Source organism: Oryzias latipes, chromosome 3, assembly GCF_002234675.1.
Source record: "Oryzias latipes chromosome 3, ASM223467v1".
NCBI classification, from domain to species: Eukaryota; Metazoa; Chordata; class Actinopteri; order Beloniformes; family Adrianichthyidae; genus Oryzias; species Oryzias latipes.
In genome coordinates, this window is record NC_019861.2 from 16,681,695 (window position 1) to 16,699,192 (window position 17,498).

A 17,498-nucleotide genomic window follows, 5' to 3' on the forward strand; every position below is an offset into this window, starting at 1 on the left:
GAAACATTTTCTTTTTCCTAGGGGGGGCCTCGCAAAAAATAATTTAGAAGCACTGGGTTACTGTAAGTTACACACACAAATGCTGCACGCAAAGAGTTTGCAGAGTTTGCAAGTGCCCGCATGATGTCCACACAAACACGGCTCTGACTGTCCCTCTTTCTCATTTCTAACAGTCAGGCTGCATGCACGGAGCCTTCGCTTTCTAGAACAGCATTTATGCCACACTGGGCAGGTGTGGCGCGTTCAACAATGTGCAAAATGTGGGTTTTTGCACAGTAGCATAAGGTGGTCACACAGATCTGTCACCACCCAGTACTAGTGCATGTACTCACAGTTGGAAGAGGCTTGGTGTGAAATGTCCAAGCAGTGCGAATCTTGTGAATCTTTCTCCAGGCCTTTACTTTCTCCACTCTATTCCGATACACAAACAATGTTGTGTGATGTACCTCCGTCTGAGCACAAACTGCAATTATTAATTTCTCTTGCATGATTGATTTTTAATTGATTGGAATTTTGATGTTTTGAAAAGGACACTATCCATACTTCACTACCAAATCTAAGTATCTGGTCCAAATTCAACTAGTTTAACTTTCTCTGAGCATTTTATACGTACAGTTTGAAAACAGAATTAAGAAATTGCGTAGCGATGCCTGGACTCAAGAATTTTGTATGCAGGAACCTGAAATGCTCATATGCGGATGTTTACATTGACTTTCTTTTGAGAGCGGTTGTTCGAACACGCGTTTTAGAGTGAATGCATTGCATCCTGAGTTGTTTAAGTGTTTGCTATGACCTGTCGCTCGCATCATGACTGTTGGGGGAAAAAAAGTGCATTTTTGGTCTTTGGCTTCATCATGCGGCCTATGACCTCAACATTTCATGCAGGCCACTTTCCTCTTCTAACAGGTCTGCCCATTTTTTTACCCCCATTTTGTCTGCAGTATCCACCCCTAAGGGCAGTTGTGACTGAGTCATTATGTGGAAAACTAGTACATGAAGGTTACCACTGTAAAAATAGGTTCATCAGCAATGTTAGAGCTCCTCTTTTGGTTTCTGTGATTTACATTCTTGAACCCCTACAGTACAGCATGTCTTCATTCACGAAATGTAACCATTCAGTTCAATAGAGGAATCAATAGCATGCTGTGTGCAGTCAGCTCTTTTCTCAGACGTTTGACAGCTATGTTGACTTCTCCGCTTGCTTCTAACAGCTCCCTGAGGTCAGCCACAGGAAACCATCAACAGCCTCGCACAGAGACACCTTTGAAAGCAAAAGAAAGCTTTATTATATTATTATTTTCCTTCTACTTTTATAACTGGGGAGATTTGTTTTTTTAATGGACGTCTGTGCTCACTCTGAAAAAGTTTTCAAGAAGTCCAAAATCACCTGAACTCTGCAGGCATTCCGTCACGCTTCCATCACAATATCTTCTACATGTAGGATTCACTTTTTTTGACCTTTTCAACTTTTTCCCGAAGAACATATTAAAGGGCACGTTCACAGCGCCGCACGGTCCTCTTTAAAGGCTTCAAGCGTGGTAACAGATCCCCAAATATTGACTTTTAAGCCTTCAGGAAGAGAGAGGGAGCGGAAAAAAAACGCGAACAAATTGAAATACAGAGTAGTGTGGCTCATATGAAGAAGGACTCACAAAAAGGGGAAATGTCTGTTGTTGGAGCTTTGGTTGGAGATGTAACATTTATTACATGGTAGCTGAGTTTGCTTTGGCCAAATGTGTTTGCCAAATGTTGATGTCTGAGAGGAAGAGCATGTTTTATTGATGCAGAGGAGGTATTACAAAGTTTTGATGGTAAGCTGAGTCTGATTTAGTTAAATTCTCATCTTTTGATCTATTTTAAGAATTGTTCCCAGTGGTCTTTACATTAGGATTATGCAGTTTTTAGCCAAAATTAAAAAAAAAACCTGTGTTGTTTTCTAGGCAGAGAAGAGAGAAGCAGGAATTTATTAGAAATTTGCCTCTGAGTTGTTGGTGGAGTAGGTCTGCCTCTTATTTCCCATCATTCCTTGCTTACACTCTCTCTCGCTAGCCTACAGCCCCTCACACCACTAACCTAACATTAGCAGTGCAACAAAAACGGCAAGTAATTTTGGAGTTATCCAGCTGTACAGTTTAGATCCAGATGTCAGCTCCGACGATGTAAAATAAGACATAGATGGATCTATTTGTCTGCAAGTGGATGCATCAGAATGGAGCAGAGCAGGGAACTCATGCCCTGCTAATTGTAGCTTCTACATCACAGCAACAATTTTTTTCATCAGGCATTTTTCTTCTTTAATATTGATTTGAATAAAGAAATACTCTGAAATGCGGTTTTCATCTTAATTTTCTTTATATATGTCCTCCATCATGAGAAAAATGTTACAAGAACATCATTTTTAGAGTGGGTCTTTAAATGGACAATATTTTACCTTCTGTTTTTCTACTGAGTAAATCTTCCCTCTTCATCTGAGCCTGAACAAGCTTCTGCGACACTCGTACGCTGGCGACTGTTCACTTTTAAACAAAGCCTCCTTTATTGAAGCTGAAGACGGGGAGAAAAAAGGAAAACATCTGAGGGCTTTTTAACTTTTGTCTGAAACGTACGCTGCTCTCCGCAGGTCAGAGGGGTCAGATTGTTGGCGTTTGCAAGCCAGCTGTTGTCAGGTTCGGCCTCTGCCAGGCTAAACCTTTGGACGAAAACATTTTTGATGTGAAGGTATCAGATCTGGACTTCTTTCCATTTTTTTTTTTTTTTGGTCTGTGCTTTTGCCACCCCCCTCCTCATGCATGTTTGCACGCGTCTCGACACATGAAAAAGCACGCTCAACATAAAAGACTCATTTTGACTCTGTGGTTTGTTTGTAAATTGGAGCACGCACACCAAAAAGCTCACCGCTTCACCTCCATCTCCAGGCAGATTGAAGAAGACGTCCACGGAAAGCAAACATTTGCATTTCAATGTGTTATCTTATTTCCAAAAAGGTTGTTGTAAATATGTTCTCAGAGTTGTAACATTTTTTTCTCTGCTTCTGGCAGACGTCAGACATGATTTTATGTTAACAGCTTACGTCTGTTGACTTTTGTAAGCATTTCCAAAAACAGCAAGAAGCTCTTTCTGCAACTACATCAAACTCTGTGCCAGATGAACGTAAAGCAAGTTAAAAAAAAAACAATTTTAACAATTTCAGACATTTTTAATGTACTTGCAAAGTAACTTTATGATGTGAAGCAGTTAAACATATCACACAATACCTCTGGAATGAATGTCTAATACCTGATACTCATGTTTGAAATCAAAAAGGAAAAGAAAAGTATTGTCTGTTTTAGATTTCTCTGACGTCTTTTAAAGCCGATGAGCCGTAGTTGATGTACGTCAGATCAGCTAAACATGAAAAAATGTATAACAGAAAAAAAGCACATAAATATGACCTGCATGCTGCCAAATGGCTGGTTTGCAACAGGCAGAAATATGCAGCCAGATTCAAATCTGTAGAAACTGGAGGCCTTGAATCTGTTTTAAAACAAAGTTTTTAAGGACTTTTTAAGTGTGGCTGCTAGGAGATGAGGGGGAAAACTCTTACTCTGATGAGGTGTGTGTTCTGTAATGTTCTGTAATATTCTCGCATGAGGTGGATGTGTAAAAAGAACAATTCTTCGATTGCTTCAGCGCTGAACTTAGCATCACACTTCATCAGCTTCAGCCCTTTTTTAGTATTTGTAGTACATTTTGCTTTCCTGGCGTCGTCATGTTTTGGAGGCTCTTGAGTCAGCTGTAGGGACTTTTTTTTAATGACTTTTGATCCAAAGTGGTTTTCTGAGAAGCTCTAAAATAAAGGAAGCTGTAATGTGTGACTCATTCTGCTTCACTTTATGGTGGTAAGATAGTTATTCATTCCAGCTCTTTATGAATTACCGGTACATGAACTTACTGTAAAACATGTTTTCAAAGTACTAAACTTTACAAATATAAACTTTTTAACTTCTGTAATCACAGAAGCTTACAATTTCCTTTTAATTTTAAAAAGATTTGAATTGCCTGATTTTTCATGATGTGTTTTGAGATGAGCAGAACCTAAATTGCCACTGACTCATCCCCGGTAGACGGCTGGGGTTTTTTGTGCAGCCTATCAGATGTCACTGAGCTCCTCTGTTGTGGTCACAGCCATTCAGAGGGAATGAATCGCATTAATAAAAGCCATCTTTGCCCTCCCTGCAGGTCAGTTGGTGGCATTTGAGAGCATGAAATTTGAAAGCACTGCAAACTTCAAACAAGCTATTGAAATGCCTTTGTTTACACAGTAAATCCCATTTTGATCTCCTCAGGTGTTAAGAAGACACAACAATTCAAATGTCTAGTGTATATCGATGTGTACAAACCTGAACTTATTTTAATAACTACAAAAATTAATATAAAACAGCAATGTGTCATAAGGATGCAGTCCATCTTTTGCCAGGTTCCTTAAATCAACTAATTTATCATGCATATAAAAATAGTCTGTCGCCCTCTTGTGGTATAAAGGGGCCATGGCACGCTTTTGTAACGCCTTGAGACAGTAAGACGGTTATATTGTTTTTAAGCTTTTTTGTCACCTGTTTTTGGATTTTAAATAATCAAATAATTAGATTAACCCCTTAAATCAGCTGAAACAGATATAGAGAAACTGACCGACTTGCCTCAAATGAAAGCTCGTCGATCAGTCCTGTCACAGATAACTTGATCAACCGACGATAAATAAAAGGCAAAGTGCTGCGATAATGGTAGAAAAGAAGAAAATCGGATTAAAGTTAAAAGCCTTTCAGACATGGAGCCCAGCTCAGTCATGGTGGACTTTAACTTAAGGACTTTTCATGAATGCTGTTCAAAAGCTAATAAATCTGGACATTAATCAGAGATACTTGAGCCGAAAAGGATGAGCTGTTCTAATAATGATCCATTTAACAGACAAGACATAGATGCCACGTAATGAGCTGTATGTTGCTGTGAAACCCTAAGATGCATAGATATAAGCCACACAGGTATGTTTGATGTTAAATTCCTGTATTATACTGTCATCAAAAGATGCAATAAAAACAAAACAAACGTGCAACAAATTTTCTTGTATAACGTCATTTAATCTGACATTACATATGCAATCTTTTATATATTGTTTACATTGTTTGTATTTAAGCAATAAACAAAGCACTATTATTACCTCATTTTGTGTTACTTTAGTATGAGCAGGACTCAAATACAGTAGACTTTTATCTCTTTTCCCGATGTGCTAAAACTTGTGAATTGTCCAGACTCAACGCATTAATCCACTAAACCGTGTCACTCTGCATCTTTTCTAGTGTTCTACATGTGCTGATTTAGAGGTTTAGAAGTTTTGCATTGTGGGGCTGAACCTTTCATTATGCTGCATTTCACAGTTCTATTCTCTTTTTTCACCAACATCTTTGCCGAACGAACCTCCTCATCCTTAGGGGAGACTCAACCTGCTCTGTGTTGTTCAGCTTTATTTATTTTCATATATTCTGGTACGTATTCGGTCAGCATGTTGCTCATTTGAATGTTAAGAACGTTTGAATGTGAAGTTCCTTCAGAACACCAAAGACTTGAGAAAGTAAGGATGTGTTGAGAAAGCACAGACAAACCATAACACTCCTGCAAACTCTTTTCTTTTCTTTATAACCATTGAGAGTGACCAGCTCTCAAAACAGCATGTGGGCTAGCCAAAGATTACCCTTTATGGTCAGTAATTTTCTCTTGAGATCAGCATTTCTCTTCTCTTTCACACATTATAAAAAAACCCCACAATCCTTCTCCTAAACTAAAACCATGAGAACTTGCCCTCTTTGTTCCCTCTCGCAGAAATACAAACAACTCTGTCTTCTTGTTAAATGTTCTTAAGTGTAAAGGGTTTATCTTTCCATCTCTTGATTATGATTTTGTTAGCCACATTTTCAGGAGACAGTTGATATTGTGTCCCCTAAGTAGAAGGCTTGCTATCGTTTAGCTAAGACCAAATGCATGAGTAGTAATGATTTTAAAGCAAATTTTTGCAAAGAATATTGAAGCCTATAAGGGCAATGTCTCTCAGAGTTTACACCAAGGCTTTTATTGTTTTGGTATTAGTTACAAAATAAAAGCCTTCTCATTATCCTCTCTAATATTTCATCTCATATTTCCTGTTCCGGTGTTTCTCTCTTCAGGCTTACCCTGGAGCCTGCCTGCTGGTCTAGGTCTCCAACGGAGAAGCAATGCTGACAAAAAAGAAAAAAAAACTTTATCAACCATAAGCATTTTTTTAATGTTGAGACTCTGAAATATAGAAATATTTTAGGTGGGAGTTTAATACTAGTGTAGTCATTGTTTGGGCCCCCTCTAATTTAGAGGAGGGTTTTAGAATAAAGAAACTAAGGTGTTTGAAAGCATGGACTGTAGTTTTATAAGTAGATTTTGTGTTACATACCAGAAAAAAATGATGTATTGCTATCTTAGGAACTTCAAATTTCCAAATGTATGTCATTTGAAGCTGCAATAATAACTAAAAATAAAATAAACTTGTATTCTGTAAAGGAGTTTAAAAAAAAGTGCAGTTAAATGGTTTTTTTATGTTTTGTAAACCATTAGGTCGTAATTGCAGCTGCTCTGCTTTATACACCTGTGAGCAGTAATACTCTCAAACTGTTCTCCATTAGCGCTTAGTTCTTCCTCTGTTTCCCTGCTGCTCTGTGTGGCTGATCTCTGTTCCACGCTCACTATCACAGCTGCTGCTCTTGTCTGTGTTGTCTTTTACACCCTTTTTTCCTTTGCTTCCGGACCACACAGCTTGTCAGGATTTTCTTTTCTTTTTCTTTTTTTTATTCACACATAATAGAAACTCTAATACTCTCAGATCTTGCAAGGTATTACACGTCCATGCACAATCACAGGGGACCCGAGATAAAAATCAGGGCCTGGTACTTGGTGGTTTTGTGCTCCCACTTGAAATGTTGTGCCCACAGGCGTCCCAGACCCCTCTCTGTTTCCCCTCGCAGTCACCCTCACCAGGGGGCGTTCGGTCAATCTTTCCACGTCGGTGCACATTATGCAGCTTTAGACCATCTAAGCCCTCATCACACTGGCTGCCCTCTGTCAGACGCTCAGCCCCCTGGGCAGCTCCAGGCATTCACCCCGACTCTTACCTCACAACTCATGATAAGCACATGATGTGAAAAGCTGTGGCTCAGGTATTAGTCGGGCTAAACTTCAGGAAAGAGACACAAAGAGATCAAAAATAACAGATCTTAGCCTTTTTCTTATTAAATAGTTTGGGTTGTTTATCTATCTAAACAAATATCAAGAATTTTAGGCGATAAAATAAAAACCTAATATTAAAAAAACCCTCCGGCTTTTTTTGTTGTTGTTTTTGCCAGTTTGTGAAAGCGTGGAATTTGGGATTAACAGTTATGCTCTTCTGGACCAAAATGTGTTGACTTTGGGTTTATTTGAAGATCCTTTACCGGGATTAAAAAGGTGTTTCTTGGTGAACATTTTGAGGGTTTAAGCTCATCCTTATGGATGACAGTGCCAGTATCCTCCATCACATCCTCCTCCCTGCTCTGCTCTTGAAGTGCTGCCCTGGGGCCATTAGTGTTTCTGCACCATCCGTCTGCTCTCCCAAGAATCACTTTCATTTCATTTGGACATAAACCTTTGATAAATCTGGCTCTGGAAATGTGTTGGTCCACTTGTCAATTATATGAAGTAAAGGTTCAGCCTTCCTTACTTTAGCCACTTCCCCATGCACCTTTTTCATCCTCCCTCCAAACTAAAAAGCAAGAAGTCCACCTTAATTGTTTTGCCTTTTTTTTGTCTTCTATATTTCTCTTAAATTGTGGAACATTTTCTAAAGAAATGATCTCATTGGACTGCTCCGGTGCTGTGTTAGTGCCGTGTTCCTCCAGTTCTAACAGGGTTTGGTTCATTTTATTTTCAACAGCACGGATGTTTTAATTCTTCCTGGATAAAGCGTGCAGCTGCACAGACAGTTTCTGCACAGTGAACCCATCCTTGCAGCCACAGGATAATCGTCGTCTAGACCGGAGGTTTTATGGAAGATTGTGATATATTGTGTCTGAAAGAAACATTTTTTTGTCTTTTTAATCAGAGCAAGACTTGGAGAGATTGATCAGCAAAGGTTTAGTTTAGGAGACATCAGAAAATCTGGAGGTGTTGACCCAACACGGACTTATAATTTTTTATCTGGATCACTTCTGAGGGATAAAACTCAGGTTTCATTATGTCTGAGCTCACCTGCATAATAGTAAATTTCTAAACTGAACTGCTCTTCTCTGACTGTGGAGGACAAGCTGGACTGCAGGTTGATCTCATGGCAGGTTGTTTTTCTTGTCGTATGTATGAGTCTTATTTTGAAACAGATAGGTTTATAGATCCTAAATTAGAAGAAATTTTTTTAAAAAAATACTCCCAAAAGCAACATCTAAAAAAAAATAAAAACCAGTAAAAAATACAAATCCGCTAAATGTGAAAACCTCTCTGAAAGCTGCCTCTGTTTTTCATAATGTCCATGAATTTTAGCAACTGTATTTCCCTGACATTTGGACTTTGGTCTGTAAAACTGGATTTGTTCAGCAAAAGGACTGTAAAGGACAATCAAATTAAGTTAATAAAATGGTAAATGAGAACATAAACATGCAGAGTCATAAAAACCAAATCCAACAAAAAATATCAGCGTAGTGCATAGTGGACATCCTACTGCCCGGTTTCATGTAGAACACAGCAGAAACAGTAAAGCTAGTTATGATAAAATAAAAGCTGTAAATCTTGTAGTCTGAACAACTGAAGCCATTTGCTGATCAGATGGTATAGTTTTTATAATCAACAAATGATATTTCTCATATCAATACATCTGTGCTTTTCCATTCATAACACTACATTTGAAATCCTCAAAAGCATCAAAAAGATAAAAAATGTGTTTATAAATGCTGCTGTTAAACTGGTTTAATTTTAGGTCCATTTATGGGACACATTTATGCATAAATATAATTTATACATAAGGAACCGTTCAGTATCAGTAACTATACTGAACTGTAAATGTAATGTTTTATCAATGCTGCAAAAGCTTATGCCTGTGTTCATAATTTTCCCCAAAAAGATCATAAAGAAAACAGGAATGTTTTTCTTTATTATAAAATTGCAGTTTTGTTGTTCTGCTCTTTAGAAATCACAGCTTAAGCCGGAGCTAATCATCTACATGTCATTAACCACACCACAACTTTTCATTATCATTCTTTTCAATATTAATGTTGCTGATCCATCTGAACGGCTGAATTTAAAATTAAATGTAGGATAAGTCAATGTTCATTCTTTATCATTAACCTTTAAGCTTTATTCCAGTTCATATTTACTCTTCCTTCATAATTTTTATTTATTTAGATGACAATTTTGATTTTTTGTATTTTTTCTTTTAGTAAACCACAAACAAAACAGTATATTAATTTATAAAAGCCAGTATTTCCTTTTTTTTTTTTTTTTACAGTTTTTATTATACTTTTGAGTGGTTGCATTTGAATGCTATGTTGTTTTTTGTTTTAAAAATTGTTTATCAAGTTTATAGTTGCTCTCCCTTAACATTCCAAAATGAACATCAGCCTTTGTTGGTTATCTTGGCTGCTCTACAGAAGTGCTTCATTTCCACTCTATGACCTGCAGCTCTGGTCATAATTTATCATGGCTGTGATGTAATATCAGACCGATAAGGACAAATTAGCGACCCGCTTGCACGGCTCTGTTTCTCTTCTGAGAAGCTCTTCTGTGTTTTAACCTTAAGTATTATCTGAATGAACCTTAAAAGACAATTAACCAGCTGCACGTCTACTGAAGGGGAAACAATTCTTTTTACTGTATTTAAATAGACCTCCATCTCTTTTTTTTTCTTCTTCTTTGTCTTGGATCCCACAGAAACCTTTGAGGTCCTGATCAGGCAGGCTGAGAACCACACCAACGCCATCTTCCATATGTCCTACCCTAACATGGCTGATCATGCTGTGAGCACAGTCGGAGAGCTCTTCACTGACGTCGGCCTCTTTCTTCTGGGGTCTGAGCTCAGCGTTGATGAATTTGTGCAGCGGTTCTTTGATGCCCTCTTCCCACTCGTCTACAAGCATCTGATAAACCCAGGCCTTGGCGATGTATCGCCAGGCTACGCTGAGTGTGTGAGATCATTAAGCCGTGATGTCAGGCCATTTGGTGCAGCGCCGGGCCTGCTTGCTGATCAGATTACTTCCTCTGGGGTCTCTGGGAAGCTTCTGCTTCAGGCGCTGCATCTCAGCATTGAGGTCATCAATACCACCGACCACTTACAGCTGAGCCGCGAGTGCAGGCGTGCCCTGCTCAAGATGCAGTTCTGTCCTCATTGCCAGGTATGGATGTGTGTCTGTAAATTGAGTTTATTGATCTGAATTAATGAAACGTTTTACTGGCAGCACTGATCTACAGTAATTTGCTCCACAGGGCTTAACCCAGTCCAAGCCTTGCAGGGGTTACTGTCTCAATGTGATGCGAGGGTGTTTGGCAAGCATGGCAGAAATCGACACCCACTGGAGGGAGTTTGTCAGCTCGCTGGAGGGCCTGTCAGCGAGGATGCACGGAACACTGGATTTGGAGCAAGTCCTCCTGGGAGTTCACACGCTGCTGCACCACGCTGTCGGACATGCTTTGGAAAACGGAGCTCCCCTCTCAAAACAGGTTCAGATCATGAGAAAATATTTGGTATTGTCCTGAGTTTGGAGCATGCCTGGGGCTCTGCAGCGGGCAAAAGCACTGTCACCTGCAAATCTGTTTGGATAAATGGAAAATAAAGGATTTCACACACACCTAAGACAGTTTTTGTGCCACACTTTGCTGCTGGTACAGTTGTTTTCTTTATGTGAAAAAGAGGTGTAATAGGCAGACCAGTTTAAACACAATAAGACAGACTGCAGAGGCCTGAATGTATTTTTCTTCTTGCTTACCTTTTGGAGAAAAAATATCTGAAGTTTGTGTACCATAAACAGCTATACATTTAAACATTAAAATACACTTTTTGATGGGTATCTTTCACATCTCATGGTCATAAAGTGACAGGATGCTGTGTGTCTGAATAAATAGAGACACCCCAGCTCCCCCTGGTGGATAACAGAAGTCACTGTCAATGATGGACTGTCACAAACTGAACGTGGCCCTCAAAGTGCACACATCTGTTCTCAGTCTTTAAGTGGAACGTTTTTGTGAGGTTGTCGTTCATGTAAGCAAGGCGTCAAGTCATCAAGTCGTAGAAATACACGCTCCTATTTCACTTTCTGGATTTCAGGTCCAGAAAGTGTGTGGCCCGCCTGGCAGGAAGCCTGCAGAGTCGGTCAGCGTGCGTCACAGCAGCAGGAGGGCATCGCTCCCACTTCAAGCTCCAGTCAAAGTCACAGGAGAAGCATTTACCAGCAAGAGACGGTAGGTGGGGTTGAGATGCATACGGCTGCAGAGGGACATTTGACATTTTAAACAATCAATATCACATTTTCCAGGGACTTCTTACGCACTCTGCGGCCTTACAGCACATTCTACGGCAGCCTTGCAGATCAGCTTTGTGACAGATACCTCTCGTCTGGCGATGGGTGGCTCTGCTGGAATGGAACCAGCATGGTAGAGAGGTTTGTTTGGAAACTTGAGAGTTTAACACTTCCACATTTGCAGAGTTTAGGCTTGATTTTTAGCATCTTTGTTTTGAATGCTTGTTCCTGGACTCATGAATGATTGTGCAAAGTTAAAAAGAGTTAAAAATTATTTTTAAATTTAATCCAACATCCTAACTGAAGAATACAAATAAGAACACTTCATAAAGTTCCACTACAACTTTTAATCTATTGTCAAAGCGTTCCCTGTGTTTTTTTTTAAATTATAATTAAGCCATTTTAAGCCAAAATCAAGGAAGCTGTGTCATTTTTTAGGGCAAAGTTTGTGCAGCGTGGCAGAAGTTTGTTTAAAATTCACCTCTGAGTTGTGGGCAGGACTGTTGGCTCAAAGCAAGCTCCCCTCTCCTGTCCATCACCCATTTGTTTACACTTCCTCCCACTAGCTTACGAACCCTCACAACCCCAAACTGACATTACCAGTGAACCAAAAAAAGAAAAATAATAAAAAACCTAAAATAGAATTAAATAATCAGTAGTTTTAATTTTTGAGTTAGGTTTTGCAGTTTATGTTTTCTAATGGATACATATGCATACAAACCTCCCAGAGCCACGGCGACATAGGTGAATGGTGGTATCCAGCTGTTTGGGCCACCAGAACATAGATCTCGAGTATGGATGCTTGTGAGGCGGAGCGGACACGTGGTGCCGTACTTCATGATGTGCGTTTGCAGCCTTGTCTCTATCACATCACGGTTTATGTTCTCACTCATGCTGTCATCGCTGAAGGACTCCTTCATATATCCTCAGTCTGTGGTTGTACCTCTTAACTGCCATCTGCTGACAGCACAGGAGAAACAGCGGGTGGGCCGTTGAGGTTGGAATTGCCAGTTTGTGTTAGATGATTTATTGTAGAGGATGACAGCCAGGTAGAGGCTGTTTCACAGCAGAGTGTGTAAAGGTAAGAAAGAACAAGTTAGGATTAGAAGAGGGGGATGCAGTTTAGCCGTTTAGCAACCAGATTCTTTCACTACTTGATGATGTTTGCAGATAGACAAGTAATTGCCTAGCCAGATATGTCCTTTTTCTTTTTGTCTTTTGCTACTTTTTTTGCTGCAGGCCTGCAACAAGAGAGGCAGCATTCTCTGAGAATAAATGTGTGTGTGCTTGTGAAGGAGGCAGGCCACTCAGTAGTTTGCGATAACAACCTTTGGAGAAAAATGATGGTTTGCAGGTATTTCTTAACCTTTTCAGCCTCCTATCTCTGTGTTTCATATACACGCTCACTGATAAGATCTGTATCACAGCATCGGCTCCACTCAGTTCCAAAAAAACAAAAAAAACAAAAAGGTGCTAGACAGAAAAATAAAAAGACTTTCGAAAAATGAGGCCCATTGAGCCGAGTACCTGCAGCTTCCTGTGGATCTGCAGTCCTTTTTTCTATTAGCCTACAAGCAAAGATGAGAGGCTGAGTCAACACGGGGTGAGACAAAAGCAACAAATAACATCCTGCCTTTAGGTCATAACCCAACATACATCCAGAGAGGAGGGAGTAAAACTCGCTGCTGGATGGCGGGTGATTTACTGAAGCTTATCGAGGCCTCAGAGACCTTAAACGATTGCTTCAGTTGATGTGTGGTTGTTTGTGCGAGAAGCTGTACCTAAGAGTGTGCGTGTACACTTCTTTATAACTGGTCTTTGTGTGCTGCCACATATTGTTTTATGGTCTTAAAGGAGTGTGTTGCAGTGCAGCTTAGTCTTTTCTTATATAAAAAAGGGCCATGCGTAAGCACACACACATGAACAAACAACAAAAAAACAAAAGCATCAGATTTAAAGGAGATTTCAGTCTTGTTCACATCTGAATCTGTGGTAAACAAAATGATAAAGAACATTCAGATAAGATCTTGTAGGAACAAGAGGAGTTGTTTTTATCACGGTGCCCCTGTGAACGGAGATGATGGAATTTTGCTTCAAGGCAGGTTCACACATTCTAATGTTTTTAAGTTTTTCTTACTTTCATTCATAGATCATTGCTATTTTAGGCAAAAAATGGGAATTATTGGATGGGTAATTAGGTCAAAACCCACAAATGTTGTGATTTTTGTTTTTGTTTCAAAGCCTTTACTCATTTCTTTCAGTGTTCTCAGATATGTTTAAACTTGCATACCCATAATTTAATATTCAGTACATGAAAATGCTTAGTTTTCATAATTTTTAAAAATCTCATTTGAAATATATGAACAATTTTAGCCTCTAGTTAAAGCTCGTTTTGTTTTTTAACCCTGCAGTAACATCTTCGGCCACTTGGGGGCAATAAAAACAAACAAGCTGTCAACGTCTGTCAATCATCTTCCTTTACTAGATCTTTTAGGTTTTAGTTTGTCAATTCTTTTGGTGAAATTTCTTGCACCTGTCTGTCATTATCTATCTTAGTTGTGTAGCTTTTATCGCAAATACACAAGAGACCCAAAACGTTTTTTTAGTTGTTCCTTTGAACAACTTCTACTTGCACATGCATAATGATAAAAGATTATTAAATCAAAGACAATATAAACATTGTCTCTGATTTTATGCAGAATATAATCCAGCACAACAACTGTATTAGAAATATGGAGTAGCAGCATGTCTTAGGATACTCTACCATTTTTATCAGCTCCCTGCCAAGTGACTGGCTGGACAGGTAGTGTACAGGAAAAAAAAAAGGAAGGGGTTTTATGCTCAAAACAGCTGCAGGCCAAGAAACCTATTAGCTGAGATGCAATAAAAAACATACAGAGCTGAAGGGAAAGAGGTAGTCATTTTCTTTTCAGCCATTGGTGGGATAAAATGGCAACTGTTTCTGCTTTAAACCTGTATTACTTTTTTTGTCCTAAAGTGAAATTGAGTAAAGTTCTTAAGGTCTGACAGTGTCTTACCTGCAGCCAACAAATCACTCAAAGTTTGGAAGATTGGGAAGGAAGGTTGACAGGTGAGCTAAGCTGACAGCCCCTCAGAACTTGAGCGCCAGAGTGAATAAGCTGTGTAAATACCTTTAAACTCACATCAGGCAGTTTCTTTGTCGCAACATATTTTCTATTATAATGAATGCCTACACTAAAATAAGGATAATGTACCCCCAACATGCTGTCACTTTCACTCAGACTACTTTGGATACTTTCAGTTTTTCATCTATCAAGGCAGTTGCTGTAAGTCACCCATCTTTAAAAAACAAAAAGGTAAACATCTGGATTATCTCAAACCCTGTGAAGGTTTGTACTGAATGACCTGCTTTTGTGTGACTCCACTCTCGATTTGCTCCACCTGCGGTCCATCTCATAGCTGTTTGTTTGCATAGTTGCCTTTTCTTAATTGAGTTCATCAGTTCCAGGATATTTCAGCCCTTATAAAAGCATTTGTCCTTGCATGCTGCAGGAATTTAACTCTTGAGTACTTCTGGGGGAACACCCACAATATGTTTCAGAGTGATGCTCGAGGGCAGATGGGCCGACTCTAGCACGGCCTTTGGTTTAATAGGCCGAGCCTCATGCCAGAGCAGTTGTCTGAGGGCCGACCTTCAACCTTTGCTGTGTCTTTACCGGCCCGGTTCATCCTGAGGAGGTTAATCATATGGTAATCAGAGGCGTGGAGGGCCGGAGCAGACAGTGTGTGGTCAATTAGCAGAGGAACCAATTGATTCTGCACTCCTATATCTGCTGCTCTGTTCGGCCCTCCGCAGCATGAAGTATTGCTGTGTTTTTGTTCATACATGTTTAATCATTTACCCTCCTGGCTGGGTGGATTGCTTAATTAAAATGACAGTATTTAGGCTTTATGTTGGGTAATGGGATAAAAAGCTCAGCCTGTTCAGCGGGGCACATTTTCATTTAAAGAATGCATAACCCTTTCCGATATAAAGCTGATTTTTACCATGAAGGTAAATATTTTGAATCTTTGTTTAAAAAGAGAGAATTCTCAAATTTAATGCTATACCAGCAGATAACCCACTGTACATCTGACAAATGCACTGTGCATCTAACTTACTTCTGATTTCAAGTAATATGAAGCCCTTTTAGTTGCAGAACGAAAGACCGTTTGTTTAAAAAACAAATTCCTTTTTTTCTTACTGATATAAACCTAATGTTTTTCTTGTCAAAGCAACATTTGTTGTCAACTTGATAGGCATATGACTGGGAATTATTGCAATAAATAATATCCCACGATTCTTTAAACTCATTAAGTGCTGTCTAAAAACACTAAATTAATAAATCTCAGTGAAATTTAACCTAAAGATATAGATGCAATACAACAGAATACTGAGTTTCATGTATCTAGTAATAGTTTTCATGTCCAGTATTGATCTGCTTCTGCAAAAACATTTTTTTTGGGTAGTAATTTAAGAAAAGGGAAAATAATCTAAAAAAAAATCCTTTATGGAATTGATTTGGTCTTTCACATTAGTTAAGATGTGGTTCATGCACACACAACTTGGACTTCCCTTAACATCATTTATCATCCTGAAGCCTCCTAAACCGCCTAAGAATTAGCAATTAGGATGTTTGAAGATCAAATATTACTTAAAGCTAAGAATGCACATTTCATTTGATCTGGAGAGCAAATTAATTTGTTATTTTGCACTTTTTTTAAGTATAAAAATGATAGATACATTTTAAAAAAGTATTGGTGAAATTCCTTTAGAGACTCTTTGTAATTGATACTACAGTATTGAATATCTTTATGTTGTTTTTAAATATTATTTCTATATTTTTTATTTCATTTAAGATCAAATAAAAAGGCACATCTTTTTGAATTGTTTTATTTAAATGTAATTAAAAAAATGCAAAAGAAAAAAGACTGACCATATTTTTTCATTCAAATAATTGATACTAAATTGACATAAACAGCGGGAGCTTTGGGGTCTAGTTTAACAAAACAAAGTTATTACAGTTAAATTGTTTCGACAGAGCAGTTCGTGTATTCCAATGAACATATCAGCAAAGTGTGACCAGTAGGTGGAGCTGTGCACTTTGGATTGCTCAGGTGGAGGCCAGAGACATGGCAGATTGCAGATCAGTCCACTGCGCCTCTGCATCAGTCTTGGTGATGTATGCCATACAGAGGCGACTCTTATCCATGTTGTCTGTGACAGTGACAGACAGAAAACAGAATTTAAATGATATACAGACACGCTGCTGAACATATGGCTGCACAGCCTCCTCTCTTCTTACTGTGGAGAACTGACCTAATTTAAAGTAGAAGAGATAACCTTTTAAACATGTGCCGTCAAATGTATTATGCATCAGTGTCCTGTCAGAGAACACTAGGGGTCATTTCCCTTTAAAGGCACTCCTTTTACAAACAAATTAATCACAGAATCATCTTGCATCGGTTCACATCATCAGCATTAACAGAAAACTGTAAAACAAGACTTAGCAAAAGTTGACTTCTTGAAATCAGATTGCAGACAGAGCTGGGCGGGCTAACTGACCAATTGTGATTAAGAGAAAGGGGGGAGAAAGATGAGAGGCAGCAGAAAAGGAGAGCGGACGTTCTTGAAAAGCTTTGTACTGTGACAGCTGGCTACAGCAGATAACCACAAAACCACTGGAGCACTTGAGGTCTGGGTGCTGCATGGCTAGAGTTGCACTCCAACATGACCTTATATCCTGCCTGGGTTTAGACGCAGGGTTTTGGTCAGAGTACCACATCCTGACGATTATCCCAAGTGGCAGAATCAAGAACTGTCTGGCTGGATAAATTGAGTTCATAAGTCCCTCTTGTATCAGTGTGTGGAAGTGTGAGTGCACACACACACACAAGTGTCTGGACCCCGTTCTCGAATTATGCATGATTGCTCTGAACAGATAA

At 39.1% G+C, this 17,498-nt stretch overlaps 1 protein-coding gene across 2 annotated transcripts in view; it reads left to right on the forward strand.

The window, feature by feature from the left end:
* The window catches only part of gpc5 (glypican 5), a 118,554-nt gene that overhangs the window by 15,819 nt on the left and 85,237 nt on the right, over window positions 1-17,498 (forward strand). For both annotated transcript variants that reach the window (XM_011490229.3, XM_020713154.2), the window contains exons 3-6: window positions 9,949-10,409; window positions 10,501-10,734; window positions 11,339-11,472; window positions 11,547-11,672. In XM_011490229.3, the coding sequence (XP_011488531.1) occupies window positions 9,949-10,409; window positions 10,501-10,734; window positions 11,339-11,472; window positions 11,547-11,672 (955 nt within the window). The remainder of the gene's footprint in view (window positions 1-9,948; window positions 10,410-10,500; window positions 10,735-11,338; window positions 11,473-11,546; window positions 11,673-17,498) is intronic.